The sequence below is a fragment of the Vollenhovia emeryi genome, unplaced genomic scaffold (genome assembly GCF_000949405.1).
Source record: "Vollenhovia emeryi isolate VEMERY1.0 unplaced genomic scaffold, V.emery_V1.0 DF939154.1, whole genome shotgun sequence".
NCBI classification, from domain to species: domain Eukaryota; kingdom Metazoa; phylum Arthropoda; class Insecta; order Hymenoptera; family Formicidae; genus Vollenhovia; species Vollenhovia emeryi.
The window spans coordinates 446169-465470 of NW_011967212.1; the positions used below are offsets into that span (position 1 = coordinate 446169).

The window sequence follows — 19302 nt, forward strand, 5'->3', positions numbered from 1 at the left end:
TCTGTCTCTTTTTGGATAACAAGATAGAGAAAGATATGAAGTCGACTGAACTCTGGTTAACAGTTAACCGACGTTTGTGAAACTGGACCTAAAAGATGTAACTCATCATCGTAAAAGTTACGGATTTTTTAAATATTCCAAAGTGTTGTGAAGGCTCCCAAAAAGAAAATATGTAGACAGGAGAGAGAGAGAGAGCGAAGGGCAATGAAATTTGACAAAGTACACCATAATTTTCCGAGTTTTCATTCGTGCACTTAAAAGCTAGTTATGCTCTAAACATCCAAAGGTATAATTTTGGACGATACTGTATATAATCGTGTGTTAACAGGGCATAAAGAAGACCAAATTTGTCGATGCTTTCACACGAATAGTGTGTCTACCGCACGTGTTCAGTCATGGCCAAAACAGGAAGGTATTGGCGTTCTGTCAAACTTCCGAAATGGAGGATGTTGCAAAGGAGGCTGGAGCTCACTTCGCCGGTGGTAAATGGTTAATAAAGAAGATTCAGGTGAGATAATATAAAGCAAAGTCTCCTATTATGAGATAAGCTCCTAATATGAGATGGCGGAGTTTCTGCTAAATTAACAGGCATCGTCTGTTGATTCCAGCATGAATTTATTGCCCTTGGAGTAAAGTCTATTTAGTGGAAAATTCATTGTTAAATCGCGTAGTTGCTGCGAAAAAAGATTTGTGATGTGGATGTTGAAAACCTGTCTTATGTCATATTAGAAGCTTATCTTGTAATATGGGGTTTTCCTCTTGCTGTTTCTCAAAATTCATCACAATCGTTCGTATGTCCATCGTGCGTGCTGTCTATCATGTAACGTCGAGGGGTAAACTACTGAGGATATTGTGGTGTACAGATTTGCGGCATTACTGGGCATTACTAGGCATTTTTGGGGCATTAGTTTGGGCATTAGGCCTTACTGAGGCATTAGTAGGCATTGGTGTACGTGATTTTGGTCAGCGGTCAGTTTACCCCTCGTGTAACACGTGCTTGCCAAGATTATGTCTTTCGCTAAATCGTCACTGACGGAATTTCTAATTGCTTCAGAATGGAGACTTTTCGTTGAAAGAATACGACGTTGTGGTGTCAGAACCAGGTATCTTACCCGATTTGCTGCTCATTAGGGGACTCATGAGGAAGAAGTTTCCCAGCGTTAAATCGGGTCAGTGGAGAAATATGTGATTATACTTAGAAATTTTCATCTTCATGATACATTAACTGCATTCCACGTGTGCTGCATAAATACATTAGCATAGAAAGTAGTGCACACGTAGTAGCATAGAACATAGAACGTATGTACATATATACCAAACAGTGTCTGGAATTCAAGTGTTTATTATAAATACTTAATGCTAAATGTCTTGCTTGGTTAATAGTATGTAAGAGAAAGAAGCAACGTATGAACTATCTAATTCAAAATTGTTATTAATTCGGCTTTAAAGTATACATTTTGCGCAAGATCTTTGAAACTACAATTTACATCAGTCTTAAAATAAATATTTTCTTTATTGTGCGATTTTTGTTTTCTACTAGGTACCCTGGGTGCCGACGTAAAAATGCTTGTAACGAAATTTCTAAACGGCATAATGTATACGGCGAAGCCGCATGAGCTGTTGAAGTCTTATGGCACCATTGATATTGCATTTGGAACGGTAGGTTCTTCATGTTATTTATATATAAATGTTTTGTATTCCCAGATAGCCAGATCTGCCAGAACAGATTTTGTCAAATGCCCACTAGAAAGTTTGAAGGCAGAAAGACTGCAGATTGTACACAGGAACTGATACATTCGACATGTTGCCAGCATGTCAGTAGAAAGAGAACAAAATCCGCTCGCATAACTGGACCTGCTCGGTTTCTGCTGACAATCTGTTGACAGCGTATGTTTTAAAGACTTTGCCAAAATAAAAGCCAAATGCGGACACAGTTGGCTATGGTTTTGGTGTGAGTTTCTGACGAATCTGCTGTCAATCTGATGCCAGTCTGTTAACATTTTGCTGACTGGGTTGTTACAAACAGATATCGGTGCCAATTGTACATTTTATATTGGTCTGAAAAATAAATTACCAATTAATTGATTATATTACAGCTCGACATGGACACGAAACAGTTGGAGGAGAATTTTGCTGCCATTATTAAAGATGTCCACGATGCAAGGCCACGTCGACCGGGACCTTTTATCACAAGGTAACATTCAAAATCATTTTGGTATTAAAATGATCATGGTTTTACGTACACACGTAAATAATTATGATTATTATGCTCCGACAGAACTCGTATTGTATGTTCGCAATCGAAAGAAATGCTTAAAGTTGACTTCGAGCAGTATCTGTCTGAAGATGGTACACTCGAAGCAGCAGCAACAGAAGTAGAAGAAGACGGGAAATCAGACGCTGTTATTGCATCTCATTAATTTTGTCCACAGGTCAATCTATCAATAAAATGATACCTATAGTTAAATATATACATCGTAATGCTGCCAATTGACAGCGAGAACCTGCGTTATCTTCCTATTGCAGCTAACGAGGTTCAATGTATAGTCTGCTTTTAAAAAACCATGAGATTGTCGATTCCTTTCAAAAGTTAAGCTTCAGTTAAACTAAGACAGAAACACATTAAATTATTGATAAGATTGCCGGATTATATAGTGCGACGGTGAACGGATGAGCGATTATATTTTGCGTCTTAACACTTGCAACTATTGCGACTTTGCACAAACTGTTTGCAACTGTTGTCCGTAGCCGCATACAGTTTGACCGTAATAATCCTTCACCGAGAGGCGTATAATTATGCGGGACGTAATCTCGTTAACGCAGATAGAACATGATGACTATGGTCTACCGCTTGTGCGTTAATAAGCCACGGTACAAGCGTACGGAGGGAGACAGAGGCGGCTTTAGAGCTAATGGTGCCCTAGGCAACGTATTTACTACTAATGAATACCGCGCGGTTCTACTTCATTGAGCGAGTCATTGCCCACACAAAGGCTTCGGTGATAAAGCGTTTATAGATATTTAACTTCTATATGCCAAGCCCGATGAAATCTTAGCCTTCTCTAATACGAAGCCCTTGCGCGCGCGAGTCTGCAAATACGAGGCCTTTGTAAATTAATTGCAGTTCAGGGTAGAGATCGCGCTTCACGATGTTTCGATGCGTTTCGTAGCGAAAGTTTTTATGTCAAAAAAAACTTTCTAAGCGAAATTCCGTTTCTCTTTAACGCGGAGCGCCTGCACGTGTATTTTTAACGAAGATATTTTAATCAGGTTTTCGCACCTGAATCTTTTTCGCGACGTAGGGACGAGATTTTTGCGCGGCACGAGGATCTTGTAGACGCAAAAGGTGTCCATAATCGAGTGAAATTTTCACGGAAATGTGCCTGACGATTTAACGAACGATTTTATTTATACAAGTGTCCGGCTGCCTTAGCGCGTGCGAGAACCTGACGTTAACGTGGGAGGTCTTCGCGGCGAGAATCCCGACGAAAGCGTTTACGAGGATGTACACGAGTGCGATCGTTACACGTCGAGCGCGACGGTGCACTTTCACACGCGCGATCACCCAGTTCGCCCGACGGCACGGCCGTCTCTGCGGGAAACGCGCGTACGTGCGGGCGAAGGAGGGCGAGCAAGGAGAGGAGAGTAGAAGGAGCGGCGAAGGCAAGTGAAGCAAAGGAAATGGGAATGGAGAACGCGGTGAGCCGGGTGAGCGGCGACCGGTGGTGGTGCGGCACCGAGCGATCGGTGGAGGGGCGACGGCTCGCCTACCTGCCGGTCGTGGGCTCAGTCGGTGTCCGCCAGGTTGAAAATCCGTCCGTCGCTTCTCCTGCCCATCTTAACTGGCGCGATCGTACGCGGCGAGCCGGCCACGCGTTCCTTCGCCGAACAGAGAAGCAGACGCGTCGCCGGAAACGCGGCTTCCTCGTCGAGGGGGTGGACAGGTTCCACTCACCCCATTGACCCACTGATCGAGTCCTCCTCGGTATCGATGCCGACGATCGCGCGGAGATCCCTCGGATAGTCCTCCCTTGATTGTACCGGTAGATCCGGAGAGGCGGAGGAGGATTTTATACGCGTGTCTTGTGTGTGGAAAAGTGGAGGAGGCGTTTACGGCGCGCGTCTCTCCCGTGTGTAATGTGCTTGCGTATGATGTGATTCGTGTTGACTGTGTAAGGTGCAACGACACGACGAGAGAAAGAAATAGAGAAGAGAAGGGAAGGAAAAGAGAGAGAGAGAGAGCGAGAGAAAGAAAGAGAGGGACGACGATTTCAAATTTCGCTCTCGACGCCAGCCGCTCCGATTGTCTCCTTCGTAGACATGCCCCTGCTGAACGGTCAGCAACTGTGACGCTAGATGACATATAGGCGCGCACGTGCACCAGTCATGGTAAGTTTGCAGAGACCGCCTCCGGTTCGGAGCACGCGCTTCGCAAAAGACAAATCTGACGACTCGCAGAAGTCGTCTCCCCAAAGAATCGCGGGAATTGGATGCAGGAGCGGTCTAAAATCGACCATTTCAACACCGCCGCTCTTATCCTGATTTTGGGCTAACATTCAATTGTTTAGTTGTACCTGTAGTGTACAATTTAATTATCCGAGGGAAACATCGTGCTGAAAGTACGAAATCGACGAAACGTAGTAAATGACAAGTTACTAAACGTATCTCTAAATAAATTATAGTTTGATGAAATTCAATGTGAATACAAGGAAAGTTGAAGTACACTGTTGAAAAGTGATGAAAAGATTAAGAAATCTACTGAATTTCACTGACAATGTTACTTTTTGGTGAACGTGATTTTTTTCCACTTCATTTTCACTGAAATTGATTGATGAAATAGTAATAAAAGTTATTGAAAAATTAATGAGTATATCTCGACATAAGTCATAATTTTCTTTATGAAATTCAATGCAATGCGAAATGCAAGGAAAGTTAAAATATGTTGTTGAAAAGTAATAAAAGAATGATAAAAGATCAGATAAATTATGAGATGTACTGAAGTTAATTACTGTGTTATTTTTTAATGAAAATTACTTTTTACTGACTTTTTACTGACACATTGGTGAAATGATAATAAAACGGGATCGATATTAAGAGAGATTTTCGAATACATTTCAGCAAAATTTCATATTTTCAGTAAAATACTCCACCAAGGAGCACATTCTACAGAATATACTTAAAATATAACTATTCTTAGTTAAAAATATTCTGAGGATAATCCGTAGATTATCCCATTTTGTGATGTTCTCCGATCTTCTTAGAATCTACACATGGAGAGAGGGCATTGTGGTGTACAGATTTCGGGCAGATACTAGGGATTACTAGGTATTCTTTGGGCATTAGAGGCTGTGGCCTTTCTGAGGCATTTTAAAAAGTCTAAAAATATAAGAAAGGTAAAATAAGATAAAGAGAAAATAAGGTAATGGCCACTGGGCATTAGTGGGCATTGGTGTACATGATTTTGGTCAGCGGTTTACCCCTCGGAATTTTCTCTTAAAATTAACCCTGAAAATCATGTAATGTATTTTGAAGAATTCTATGAGTTTTTGAAATTTTAACATACATTCTATTCTAGTATACTTTATTATTATTTGACCATAACTGGCAAAATTTTCTTCTCTTTATTAAAAATTTTGCCAGTTATGGTCAAATAATAAAGTATACTAGATTTGTTAATTATTACTGGCGACCTAGAAGATTTCATATTCGATACGTTCTATTACTAAAATGTATGATATATTTATTAATAGAATGTATGATAAAATTAAAAACCCTTATAAAATGCTTTGAAATGCCTGCCCCACGATTACACGATTTTTAGGATAAACTTTAAGAGAAATTCTCTCCGTGCAAGTGTTATATTTTTATTATATTTTTTCAAAACTTGGAATTTATCCAAAGTATAGCATTCCCTCTTGAGTTAAATCGTCGAGGCGAGGATCATGATGTCGCCATGTTTTCCGGCGATGCAAAATAATGCGCGCCTGCATCTCTTACGGTTTTCCCCCGTGTAGCTATTTCTATTTTACGTCTACCTTTCGAAAAGTAGAAAGTACTACGTGGGAAAATGAATGCTTAAACATTAAAATTGTGCTCGCTAGGTTTGCTCTCACGTGCTCTGCGCCGAGTTTAAAGGGCATCTCGTAATAAAGGTCGACGCGTGTGAGGAGGCACAGGCAGGCCCAGCCGGGCTCTGATATCTTCATTTCGCGTACGAGTGAGCTGCAAGGGAGGAAGCTCGCAAGGTGAATACGGACTGGTCGGATTGGTATGCGGTACCCGTAATTTGCAGCCGCGAGAGTGTCGTTATTATAGCATACACGCGAATGCGCGTGGCATCTCCGGCATTTTCGACGACCCCTCGCCACTTTCTGCCAAATCTCTCGGCGCGATTTTTACCGCGGACTACTCTTATCTTCAATAATGTAGCGGATATTTCTTCCTTGGGGCTTGCCTCGCACAAGACAGCAGGGTCTGAAATAAGTTGAGCTTCCGTCTATATATTTTATTCAACGATATGAGGAGTCGTCCGTCGCTCATCTCCTTCACGCACACCTCTATCTACATATCATAAGCGCGCGCATGCACCGCAAAGAAAAAGAACATGGAAAGAGTAATGCTCTCGAAAGGATCTTACAATTTGCTAATAATAAAGCATGCTACAATAAGTCCACATGACGACCTACCAAACCATTGAGCGAGATATCAAGCATCGCTCTGGGTTCGTCCTGCTGACATATTACTCCCACTTTATTCGGTAAAATAGAGTTGGCAAGCAAGAGGAGTATCGAGGCGTGGATAGATCTTGGCATTCCGTACAGAAATGTACGTACTGGGAACGAAAAACACTAAATAATTATATATGGAAAAGGCCGTTGGAGTCTATTCAAATGAAAAGTACGCAAATTATTTAAGAGAGAAAACGCACCGAATCCCAGTAAAAGAGTGAATAACGGCACTCTTTCAAAAAGTGAAATTGCACTCCAATCGACCTGGTAGTATTTTCAGAATTTCTTCGTGTGAAATCTCACTCCAAAAGAGTGAGATTCCACTCCAAAAAATTTAGAGATTATAACAAAATGAGAGACGTCGATTCAGGCATCGGCGGTTCGCGTTTCGGTTCGGCAGCGGTTTACTTTAGCCGCTGTTTCACGCGCGAGAGATCGTCGCGGCTGACATGGAACTGGTACAGTTAGCGCACTCGCCGTGTTTCTCGCATCCTTTACAGGGTGATGTTTTTTTTCCCCTGGGTCGTTTTCCTCCGCGCAAAAAGTTTTCTGTGCCGCGAAGGATTAATTCTGCTCTCGCGCGCGCGGATAGATCGCGGACTAGCGCGTCCGCATTATGCAAACGGCGTGCGTGAGTTGCGTGTTTCGATTTATTCTACCAGGACGCGCGCGATCCGGCGAATCGTTGCGTGTTGCTTATCGCCCGAGCCTCGATCCAAATTCATAAGCAGTCGTCTGTAATTTACTCTCAATAAGTATACGTCGTACGTCGCGCGGATCCTCATTTCCACCTCGATGATATCTCGAGCTTGTTAATTTATATGTATGAAGATTCAATTTGCAACAGACGTATTTGGAACGTCTCTGGTTCTGCCAGTCGAGTAGATTCCCAGGGAACGTTATGACGTTTTAAGACGTTTTATATAAAACTATCAGAAAGGAACGTCATTACGATTCGATTTATGATGTTTTCCAGACGTCTTATTTTACACCACTTGTCGACATATCGACTGATCTCTTTCGCGAGGTCGTATCTCGATTGTACGCAATTTTCGGTCTTTGTGCTTAAACGCTCATTCTGGTCCAGTTTAAGCATAAAAGCCAGAAATCGCGAAAGAGATCAGTCGATATTGTAAAATAAGAATTAATAATAATACGGAGCCGTATGTTGGCAACGAGAAAGATACAAAAGAGGAGCTGGTGTCGCTTAATAAATCATACACATAGTATATAAATAATTTGATATTTACGTAACTCTGATAACAATCTATCTGTTATCAATAGGAATCGATTTTGTCGTTAGCAAAGTCGGGTAAATCATTGATATACCGACGTGTCAGCTTCTGTTTCTTTCACTAGTATGCTTTCACTTGTTAACACGTGCTTTGCTTCAATTATGTCATTTTGACACTAAACAATGCACAATATTTAAATACTAAATTAGCCAGCAGTGATTATTTTTATAGTCTACGTTATACTCAAATTGACCATGCCGTATGTATTTTAATCTATAAATGTTATAGTCGGTTGTGTAAATCCTAGCACATGTTCCAAAAATGTCTTACAAAAGACAAACTTTCAGACATGTCTCTTCGAAGAGACGCTTACGTTGTTTTTTTTTGGTAAAGTCTTATGCGTCGTCCACAATGCGTGGACTAAGCCTGACGTGAGGAGTAAGAGAGAATCATAATCTCTAGCTTTTGGTGTAAGGAAGCTAAAATACAGGTGTAATTTTTAAAATATTTCAACACTGGCCAATGGCGTTCTGATTTGCCGAGAGTAAGCGTAAGAGCTCAAGTAGGAGTAAGAAATACTACTCCTTGCTTCATGCCTACTCCACGCATTGTAGACGACGCATTAAAGGCTAATCTTTAAAACGTCTTTAAACATGCGTGCTGCCTGAGTTATTCTTACTTCCGGAAGACTGCTCGAAAGACCAGTCGTCTGGCAAACACAAATTCTCGAGGCGTATTAACATTGCAAATAATATTGCAGATATTTTTACAAATTTCTTAATCAGACGTATCTTCGATTACAATACCGAACATAATATTTGAGAGTATTAAAAAAATTTTTTCTCGGTGCCTTTCGTACGTCTTTCAATTATTAAAAATTAATATTGAATTAAGAATTAAAAATTATCGGGAGAGAGAAAGAGAGAGAGAGAGAGAGAGAGAGAGAGAGAGAGAGAAGCCTTGACTGTCACTCGCCAAGATTTTTAACGCACTGCCATCTCACGAAGTAGCACGTCTGGCGAAGTCACGCGAGGCAAGATATCGCTGTACATCGCAAGGTCTAAGTACCAATAATTTCTTAACTATGTCACGATACGATGTCCTTTCGCGAAGTAAATCCGAGGTTGAAAAAGTCGGATAATGTCCGTTGACAGTGAAAGGTGGTTTGAACGGTTAAAGCATGCCTGTTGAAGACGCGATTTTGCTAATTAACTGGGCTTTATTTATAAAGTATTAACTCAACGACTCACGAGGTATCTCGTGTCTTCTGAACCGAACATCGAGACCGAGTCACGAGATTTCAGTCGTATTTGCATTTTGCTATAATCCCATGCTGGCAGCACGGTGAATAAAAAATGGTTATATCTGATTGTTGCATTGTTAGGATAAGAAATACCTCACAACAACAGTTCTGAGGTAAACTGTGAATAGAATGCGAATAGAAAATTGCTTGCATTCATCTAAGTTTCTCAGAGATCCGCGAAATGCGCATGCTCCGACACAAAGAGCAAAATTTAGTAGAGAACGCAAAAGAAATCGTTTTGACTTGCGGTATTATATGACGAACAATTGCTCGTATTTTTTTATTTGAAAAAACAAAAAACTATTTCGAGGAAATATTCTGTCAGCTTTATTGCATTAATTCGACGTCAGTTGGCGCAATTTGTTGATATCATTACTTTTGTAGAGAAGATACTTTTGCAGAGACGATACTTTTGTAAAGAAGATATTTTTAGAGAGGTGAAATTTTTGTAGAGAAGATACTTTTGCAGAAAAGATAGAGTAACAAAATATTCGGTTGAATTGGAGCTTATACTTGGCACTTTTTATCTTTTTTTTGAAAAGTTTTGTAGGTAATCTTATTGACATCGTAAACATGAACTCTTGATGTCTAGTTTGAGATGCAATATTGATGTATGTGTATTACAGGATATCTCAAAAAGTTATCTTTCCGATGACTTTTGAAAGAAGTCTTTCATTTCTCTGCAAGTGGCGCATAAGAGCTTTTTCTGACTTCATTATGTTGTCTTTCTGAAGGTATTTTTGAATGTCCAAATCTTAAATGAGAGAATATTAAGAGATCTTTCTGTTATCATCCTGCTGTGTGGAATATTGTTTCACGCGACTTGTTAAAAGGATACGCGGAGAGAATTTTCTCTTAAAATTTATCCTGAAAATCATGTAACCGTGGGACAACATGACATTTTGAACAACTTTATGAGTTTTCTGAAATTTTACCATACATTTTACTAGTAAGTAAAGAGACGGAACGTATGAAAGGAAAATACATTCTCATATTATAGAGAACGATCTATCAGGGCGAGAAGAAAAAAAGAATAAAAACAGTAGTTGCATACGGCCGTAGCTCGTTTGGACACGTAACTATTGGACACCGCACGATTGGACACGTTAGTATTGGACACTGCACTATTATATTGGACACAAACGTTACTAGATGGTCCATGCTTCCTACCGGCGGGGTGGGTGCGGAAGAGGGGGGGGGGGGGCGAAGGCACCCTTGCACCCTCCCGCGTGTATGTGCTTTTAGCAAGATTCCTACACGCATCTCACTCATTTAAATTCACAGTGTCCAATGATGCGGTGTCCAATAGTTACGTGTCCAAATGGAGGCTACCCGTTGCGTACGTGAAGCGGATCGAAAGTTTGAAATCGCTCTCCCGTAAAGCGGCTATTTTCGACCCGCGTCACCGCTCTCACGCAGGAGCGACGTGACGATTGTCATCGTTAATTATCTTCGAGACAAGCCTCGCTCGACATATCGTTTTATTAGCCTCATAATTTATCAGACGAAACACCCCGTCCTGAAATGAGCGCGCGACCGCGTCTTTAAGAGAGAAATACCGGTTATAAGTATGATTTAAGCCTACATCGTTCTCTCGGCGCTTCGTGTCTCGCTCGATACGCTCTATCCGCGGTATGAATCTCTCGGAAATCGCTGTTCGCGGCGTTGTCGCGCATTTCTTAGCGGCGATCTTAATAGATCGCGGTGTATCGGCGTATCGGCGCGGCGAACAGATCGGATTCCGGATCATTATCCTGTCGGGACGACGGGGCGTTTTATTAGCACACGCTGCGCGAAATTACGGTTTTGCGTACCCGCGCGCGCGCGGGCCAGTCATGCGTGCCGGATCGCCGCAAAACCTGGCCTGCAGAAGCGATAGCTAATCATAGCCCCGCGGGGGAGGGGGAGGGAGAGGAAGCTGATACGTGTCTCCGTAACGCCGTCCTTTTTCCTCCCTCTCGTACGTCCCCTCCGTTGACGATCGACACACTCGCGGTTCGTACCCTAATTGCATCTTGCGGCTCGTACCCCGCGACGCCGACACACACGATCCGCGACGGCGCGGAACCGCGTCTCTCGTTCGTTTTCACGCTCGTTCGCCGGAAAATTGCAAATTTTCGTGGGAGCGGACGGACGACGGGCGAGTCGCGAATCCTCGCCACGCGGATTTTCCCTTCCGCGTGAACTTATCGCGACCCTGCCGCGATAAGGTCGTGGGACCGGGTACACCCAGGCGACCGTTGCGCTAATGCACGCCGTTTCTAATGCATTCTGATATGTGCACCAGGAAACTCCGGCCGGGACAGATACGCCCTGACGTAATCCGTTCGCGCAATCACGTGCCCCCAAGCTCTACCAGGTCCGTCTGTCTCTCCCGCGGTCTTTTTCCCCTTTCCCGAACGCGGCGCCGCCGCTCGCTCGGGAATATTACGCGATCGGTCCAGTTTCGCGGCGGCACGAAAAACACCGAAAACCTTTTACTCGCCCCTCCTCCCTCCCGACAAATCGGTCCGTGGCAAATTGTTTCGCGCGACTTGTTAAACGGACACGCGGGGAGAGAAGTTTCTCTTGAAATGTACCCCGAAAGTCATGTAAATCGTGAGACAACGTGGTATTTTGAACAACTTTGAGTTTTTGAAATTTTATCATACATTTTATTACTAATTATATTTAGTGAACATACATTTTGTTAACTAATAAGAATATTCTTCAATGTCGCCAGTAGTAATTAACAACGTCAGTGTTTTCTTGATCTTTCGCAATAAATTTTTTGTATTATTAAAAATGCTAGATATGGTCAAGAAAACACTAACGTTATACATTTTGTTAGTAAAATGTATAGTGAAATGTAAAAAAACTCTTATAAAATACTTTGAAATGCCGCCCCACGGTTACATGATTTTTAGGAGAAATTTTAAGAGAGTATTTTACAAGAGAAATTTTAAGAGAGTGGCGCAGAGAAATGTGCGCGGCTTAGGAAACAAATGAACGAGAAGATCCGAGTTCAAATAATTTAAGGGTGTAGCCCTCCAGGTTGGAGGTTTCCTTTGGCAGGTTGGAAGTTTCCTCAGCAGTCTACCGAAAATAAAGTAATGCCGACGGTATGAATGGAATTGACATCAAGGATCAATTATTATGTCATTAAATTGACAATTAAGTTGTCATTAAGGGGATCCTAAAATTGGCGACTTTTACATATCCTCCCTTAAAATCCTCGATCGCGAAGACGAGTTCGTTTATACGTCGAGAAATAATTTCGCTCTTCGTGGGATTAGCCTTTTGGCGAAGCGGCTGAGAAGCGCACGAGTATCTCCCTATTGTCCCAAAGCAGAGAAACAGCTCGAGTGGGAATAGTAGCGATAGTTATTAGCGATTCGTTGCAAAATGCCAACGTGACATTCGCGCGAAGGAAAGTCCGAACGTGCGAGCGGAGACGCGAGACGGCGGCAGGGGCCGGAGGAGAGGCAGGTATATCAGCTAAGGAAAAATGACGGATACGAAGCGGTTATGTGCCAGGTCGACCGGTTCTTCTTGTTACTCACTTCCTCCGCGAGACATATACTGGGTGACGATGACAACGCGTTCATTCACCGCATTAAGCGCGCTGAGCCACGTCTCGCTGCAGGGGCCAGCGATTCTCGCCTCGACGCAAAGTCGACGTATCAACAGTCGTAGCTGAGTATCAGCGGAATCGAAAGATTTCTCGATTAGGTAACGGAAAAGAAGGAGAGTAATCGACAACCTGGCTTTTACACAATTAATAACTAACAACAAATTAATTAATATGCGAGAGGAAGTCGAGGTCCGCCTTATTTGTCACAGTATCTGGTTTGTTGGCTCGGTACAGCTGAGAGCATTGAATTACATAAAAGTCTGAAGTCTTAGTGAAATGTTGATACGTGTATCGCGGTGTAATTATAGATGCTTATTTGAATATGCAATTATAGATGCTATGATTTCAAATATGAGTGGACTGAAGCTAAGAAGATTCCTCAGGGACTAGTTTTTTTTTTCGAGCCGAGGATCGAGTGTATTAATCTTGACGCACTTAATCAATTATCATTAGTATTACTGTTCGTCTGTAAATGCGCCAGCTATCGCAAGCAGGAAGGTTGCGTAAGTGGCGTTAGATAAGTGTTAAATAATCGTCGGGGCTCCGCGTTCGGATCCTTATTAGCGACGGTAGTCGGCGTAGGATTATGAAATTCGCCACAACCAAACCGCATCGGATGACTGAACTTTGACAGGTGCAAATATAATCCACTCGTCGCGCTAATGACAGCGCGAGGGCGAAACTGCGATTCGTTAATTGCACAGAAGCCATCCGTGGAAATCAGGCGATCGAAGCCCCGTCGACCCTGATAATAAGCGGATCGAGCATCGGCCTGCATCGATTTTCCGCTGAATTGTGTGTACTTTTCCGCCCGCTACGTCGCAGTTTCGATAAATCCATTAACGAGCTTCAGCGCCGAGCGAAGAACTAACGCGCCTAACGAGATAGAGATCGGCTCTAACGAAACTATCCTTCCCTCGACGCATGGAATGTGTAATCGTAACAAAGGGCGAATTCTCATGGCGGTTACCGCACGAGTGCCTGGTGTGCATACACGGTCTTTTTTTTTCCCACGTGTCAAACGACGCGTCTTCGCGACGCTGCCGGCAAAACGTCGACGCAGCGTGTTGCAACGAATGCATTTTTCTCTTGCTTCCTGCTAAGTTCAATATTCACAAATATTCGTCAAGCTGACAGTAAATGGTGAAAATAAAATTTGAGTGAGACAGATGTTTTAATTCTTTAAGCTTTTTTTTGTTTCTCAAATTTTTTAAACTGGTAAAGTTTTGTACTAATTTTTACAAAATTGTACATTTTCATGAAATACCACTTGCAATAATTTCTTGATTCGAAAACATTGTAATTTGTGGCACTATTTCGTAGATATTTTTACAAAAAATTAATGTTTCAACGAAGATATAAAAATTTCTACAAATTTCTATTTCAAGTCAATTTTTTGTAGTTATTTATAGAAATTTTTTCCGCTAGGAAAGTGATGGCCGTCACTGTCATTGCAACACTAGATTCTTCCAATTACCGATTGACTTACTCTTTTCTAAATAAATAAATAATTAAATAAATAAATATAATGTATGTATAGGTATATAAAAGACACGCACACACACACACACACACGTAGATATGCATTTGCGTTTCTTATTCGTAAGTTCCTCGCAAAACGAAATCTATTACTTTCTCGGAGTAATCGGTATATCGAAAGCGTAAAGATCCCGTGATGCTTGGCATCCTCTTGAATCAAGCTCGGAGTCATTGTGGTCAATTTTCTCCAAAGTGTGCGTCAGAGGGCGGATGCAAAAAAAGGTCGGGATCCTCCTTTGTACGTCACCGTTGTGCGATACACTCGGACGCAAAAGATACTGGTCCCGCTTTCAAGGAATCGTAATTACACGCTTCTCATTCGCTCGCTCTCCTGGGAAATGATTCAAGAACGCGCCATTGATCGACGCGATTACCACGCGCCTCGAAATCCCTACGAGAACGGCTTGGAAGCCGACGTACGCGATTCGTGTGTCGGCTTCCAAGATTTCTCTTTGACGGCACTGCCGATCGATCGGCGGGTATCGCAAACGGGCATCGCGCTCCCTAAGTAGGCAATGATAGAACCAACACGAGGGAGAAAGGGAGGCCGCGTGGTTTCATTTACTTCTCTGATATTGCCCGTAACATTACATATCATTTTCTCGTCAGCGTTAATCGGGCAATTAGAAAAGTGATAAGCCGTGATATTCACGCAAGCTCATTTAAACGCTAATATCATGCGTTTTACCGATAATCGTGCCCTTCCACGTGAACGCCGATCTCCATCTGGCGTTTAACTCCAGCAAATAGCAGGAAGTGAAAGGAGAGCCTTAAATCCCTTCTAATCCCTCGGTTTTGGATTTATGCATATAATATCGTGACACCGGGTACTCTGTGCGGGCCTCTCGCACGCCTCTCTCAGGTCAATGACGGCTGGGGAGGGGGGAGGGGGGGGGCTAACGTGAACGAATGTACAGTTACGCGGATCGCCGAAGTCGACGCCGGCGGAACGCCGAAGAGGAACGGCAGACGAGGAACGGATGGATGGCCGCGCAAAAAGGAGGCCACAGGCGACCTGACCGTCACCGTTATATCGGCGCCCACGGCGGTGAAGGCACTTCGGAGCTCACCTCGATTTACGACTAGTTTCTCGTAACTTAGCACGTGTACCTCTCCCCCCCCCCCCCGGTTCATTGCGCGTAGCGTCGACGACGGCGTTTCGACGGCTTAGCTTGACCTCTGCACCCACCTGCCGGTCAGGTTTACGCAGCTGGCCGCGACGCGCAACGTCTCCTCCCCCGCGTGACAGGTACACGGGCAAATGAGGTATAAATTAGGACGCCGTCCGCTCGGCTGAATATTTGATAATCCGCCTCGAATGAACATCGCACACCTGTCGTCGTCGGCGATTCACGCGAGCCATCTCTATCCGCGCCGTATACGTTTACAAATTGCTTGATACACTTAGACCTTGCGCGTTACATCTGTATTTTCCATTTACCTGCGAGATACCCCGAGACCACGCAGAAGTGTCTCGGGCAGGAACACGGCGAGACTTTTCTCTTATTTATCCTGAAAGTCATGTAATCGCGGGGCAATACATTTCCCGGAGAATTTTATGAGCGTTTTCTTGAAATTTTATCGTACATTTTACTGGTGCGCCTAGAAAAAAGTTTCTTTCAAATGATACAAAGTTTCTTTGAATTTTGATCTCACTAGGCTTTAATTTCATATCAAAGAAATGGTGTTTTTCCAAATTACCAAAATTTCATTTTATTAAGACTGGAATTTCTAAGAGAATTCATATCTTCTTCTTCCTCGTGTATTAAGCTTAAAAGCCTGCTTTATCCAGTTCTCGTTCTGGTACTTTCAGCATTTGGTTTTACTTCATCTTCGGTAGGCTGCTAAACCTTGCCGAAGGACACCTCCCTTCTGGAGGGTTGTACCCCTAAAGGGGTATGTGTGGCAATACTCTCGGTAGTTGCCACTTTCCTTCGGAAGATTCCGAAAAAAACCAGCGGTGCCCGTGGATTTGAACTCGGATCTTTTCGTTCATTTGTTTACTAAGCAGCGCACATTTCACCACGCCACACTCGCCACTAAGTTATACATATCTATATTTCTTCAAATCTGGAGCAAATATATGTTTTAGTAGAAGTAAGTAAAACTTTAGTAGATTCGTGAGAAACGTAGAAACGTGATTTCAACCTATCTGTTTTCTTTACTAGTAAAATGTATGGTAAAATTTAAAAAAACTCATAAAGTTGTTCAAAAAGTCATGTTGTCCCACGGTTACGTGATTTTCAGGGCAAATATTAGGAGAAATTCTCTCCGTGTATCTTTGTACAATTGCGATCGGGAAATTAGGTTCGATTACAGCAAAAAGCGTCGCAAAAAGTTACGGGAATTATATCGTCAGGCGTAGCTATTGAAACGCCTATTACAGGTGTTTTGTAGAAAGAGAGAGATCCAAGTTATTCCGGAAATCGCGGTGGCGTCTGGTATGAAGTGGATTTCCTGCACGGCACGGAAAATCGCGCCGACACGTCGATCGAGTGGCACGCGAGTCGCTATCCTGTCATCAAACGATTTTCACTAGACGCGAAGATGCGAGGAATAAGAAAGGGGAAGTACGGTCAACTTTCTTGTGCCCCCTTGGTAGCTCACGTTTACCTGTTTGCTTTCTAACTGTTGTATTGCACTTTCTTTCTAGACGAGATTATCGCGCACGTGCACGTCGATGAGAAGTGTTTTCCTGCTTTTTATCAAGTATTAAAAGTTCCGTGATTTAACAACAAAAGGAAGAATGGAAAACAAATGTTATTACAGTTTACAAATTCTAGGGAGTCGGAATAAAAATTTGTTACTTTTATGTTTTTTTTTTCAGTATTGTATTAAATTGTAATCCTGAAGGGATCAATATTTTTATAATGTTTTCTAGGCTAAAATTGCTTTCGTTTTGTCCTGTAACAAGAATTTAATTGGCGCTTTCGTTGGTTTCTTCTTATCTTTTTCATGCACGAGTAATATCATTCTGTAATTCTAAAGGCCATTCTTGCCACTCTCTTACCTCATCTTCCAAGTTCGCGCGCGTGTATAGTTTCTACTATATGTATGCGATTAGTGCATAGGTGCATGTGGGAAGAAGGAAGTCGGCGCGCAGTAACGTTAATGCACTCCGCGATCGCTAAATATCTTTGGAATTAAATTTGCGCGAGTTATTTTCGCCTATTATCGGCGAATCTAATAGTCACTCTAACTGCGTGTACATCGCGATTTCCACCGAGAAAAGCACCGAAACATCGCGTAATTGAGAATAATCTTTCATAAAATTTAGATACGTCTACATTTCTATTCAGAGAGTCAGTATATTTTGAATACTTCACTCTCAATTTTAAATCTCATGTTTAAACATTTTAACATTAGTCTCTCGATAAAGCCTTCCGTTTTTTTATTTACGAGCAGCTGTGTACACGAATAATTACTGAGGCCTTCCCATATGAATTTAAGCACAGAAAGAACACGTGTATATTTTCCATGTATGTATATGCAAAATGCATAAATATATTGATATGTGCGGGCATCAGTGATTCTTAATGCACATACTTAAAATGTTATTAATTTCGTAAGTTTTTAAACGTAACTTCTTGTTCTTCGATTTCAGGCATTTTACCCTAAATTTCATCAACATTTATTTTTGTAATATTTTAAAATAATCGACTGGTTCACGTGTGCCGTATATAAATCTACAATAGATCTGCTTGTGAAAATTAGAAAGAGAAAACCCCAAGAATTGCATGCAGGATTAAATCGTATTCGATTATAGCACCCTCCCCCCACACATTTATCTCTAAATGTTACCTTACAATTAATCTACCGATTTTACATACATTTATGAATTCGATTGTCTTTCTCCATCTCGCTCGCCCTTGCTGCGCGGTTCTTCACGCAGCGAGAGAAACATATCCGCCGTGCAGGGGCCGCGGTATTACCGTGACCGCGAAAGTCGCGAGGACCACCTACACGCCGCGGGGATCCGGCTCTAGGAGGTTCCTCATAGTATTAACACGGAAAACGTGACGACATCCCGTGGGTCCGACTTACTTCGGACGCGGCGTAAGGGAGCGGCGACACGTACCGCATCCGCATATCGGGACCGGTGCACCCCGCGGCGAGGTGGAATTTGTTGGCGCGGAATTTGCGTCCGTTCCCGTGTCGTCCGATCGTGTAAGACGCGGCTTACAGTTAGATGCCGGATTTTGCGAACAGACCATTCCCTCACGTTCGCACGTGACTGCTCTTTTCGGATCGCCTCGTTTAAATGCATGAGATAGAAAAACGTTAATTAGAATAGAATTTAGAGATCGATATTTTATATACGTATGCGATACGTGTATATCAGGAACAAGGTACTATAAACAAGCACACGATATAAACTAGACGATAAACAGGCAAACACTACAGACGATTCCGAGTCTCGATATCGAACTCGCGAAACTCATGTTCGACCGTTAGACGCCGTGCCGTCGTAGCGGTGAGATCCCGACGACGGGCGATGGCGCCGTACGGCAAACCGGGCTCGTGCGATGACCGATCCGTAGACCGGCTACCTGGTAGTGTCACATTGTTTTGAGTCTTTCGAGACTCCCAGAGATATCATTGCCACCTTTAACTAGAGAGGATACGGAACCAAATGTCCGAACCTGCGGTTCCTCTTGTACTAAGCAGGATTGTTATCGCAATGACGAGTGAGATCTACGATTTTTTTCTCTTTATTTGCTGATCTTTACACTGAAAAAAATTTCTGGTTGAATATGGACGAATCAGATAATTCCTTTAGGATTTACCAGAATTCCTTTAGGATTTACCAGAATTCCTGTAATCCTACAGAAATTCTGGTAAATCCTAAAGGAATTCTGGTAAATCCTAAAGGAATTATCTGAT

The 19302-nt window shown here is 42.5% G+C and overlaps 2 protein-coding genes across 2 annotated transcripts in view; both read left to right on the forward strand.

The window, feature by feature from the left end:
• LOC105565265 (39S ribosomal protein L1, mitochondrial) overlaps positions 1–2472 on the forward strand; it is a 5315-nt gene extending 2843 nt beyond the window's left edge. Inside the window, exons 4-8 of the mRNA XM_012018305.1 lie at positions 329–508; positions 1055–1169; positions 1541–1659; positions 2097–2194; positions 2279–2472. Coding sequence (XP_011873695.1) covers positions 329–508; positions 1055–1169; positions 1541–1659; positions 2097–2194; positions 2279–2420 — 654 coding nt within the window. The 3' untranslated portion in view covers positions 2421–2472. The remainder of the gene's footprint in view (positions 1–328; positions 509–1054; positions 1170–1540; positions 1660–2096; positions 2195–2278) is intronic.
• A 1396-nt stretch (positions 2473–3868) lies between these two features.
• The window catches only part of LOC105565266 (protocadherin-15), a 165379-nt gene continuing 149945 nt past the window's right edge, over positions 3869–19302 (forward strand). The window contains exon 1 of the mRNA XM_012018307.1: positions 3869–4389. Coding sequence (XP_011873697.1) covers positions 4357–4389 — 33 coding nt within the window. The 5' untranslated portion in view covers positions 3869–4356. The remainder of the gene's footprint in view (positions 4390–19302) is intronic.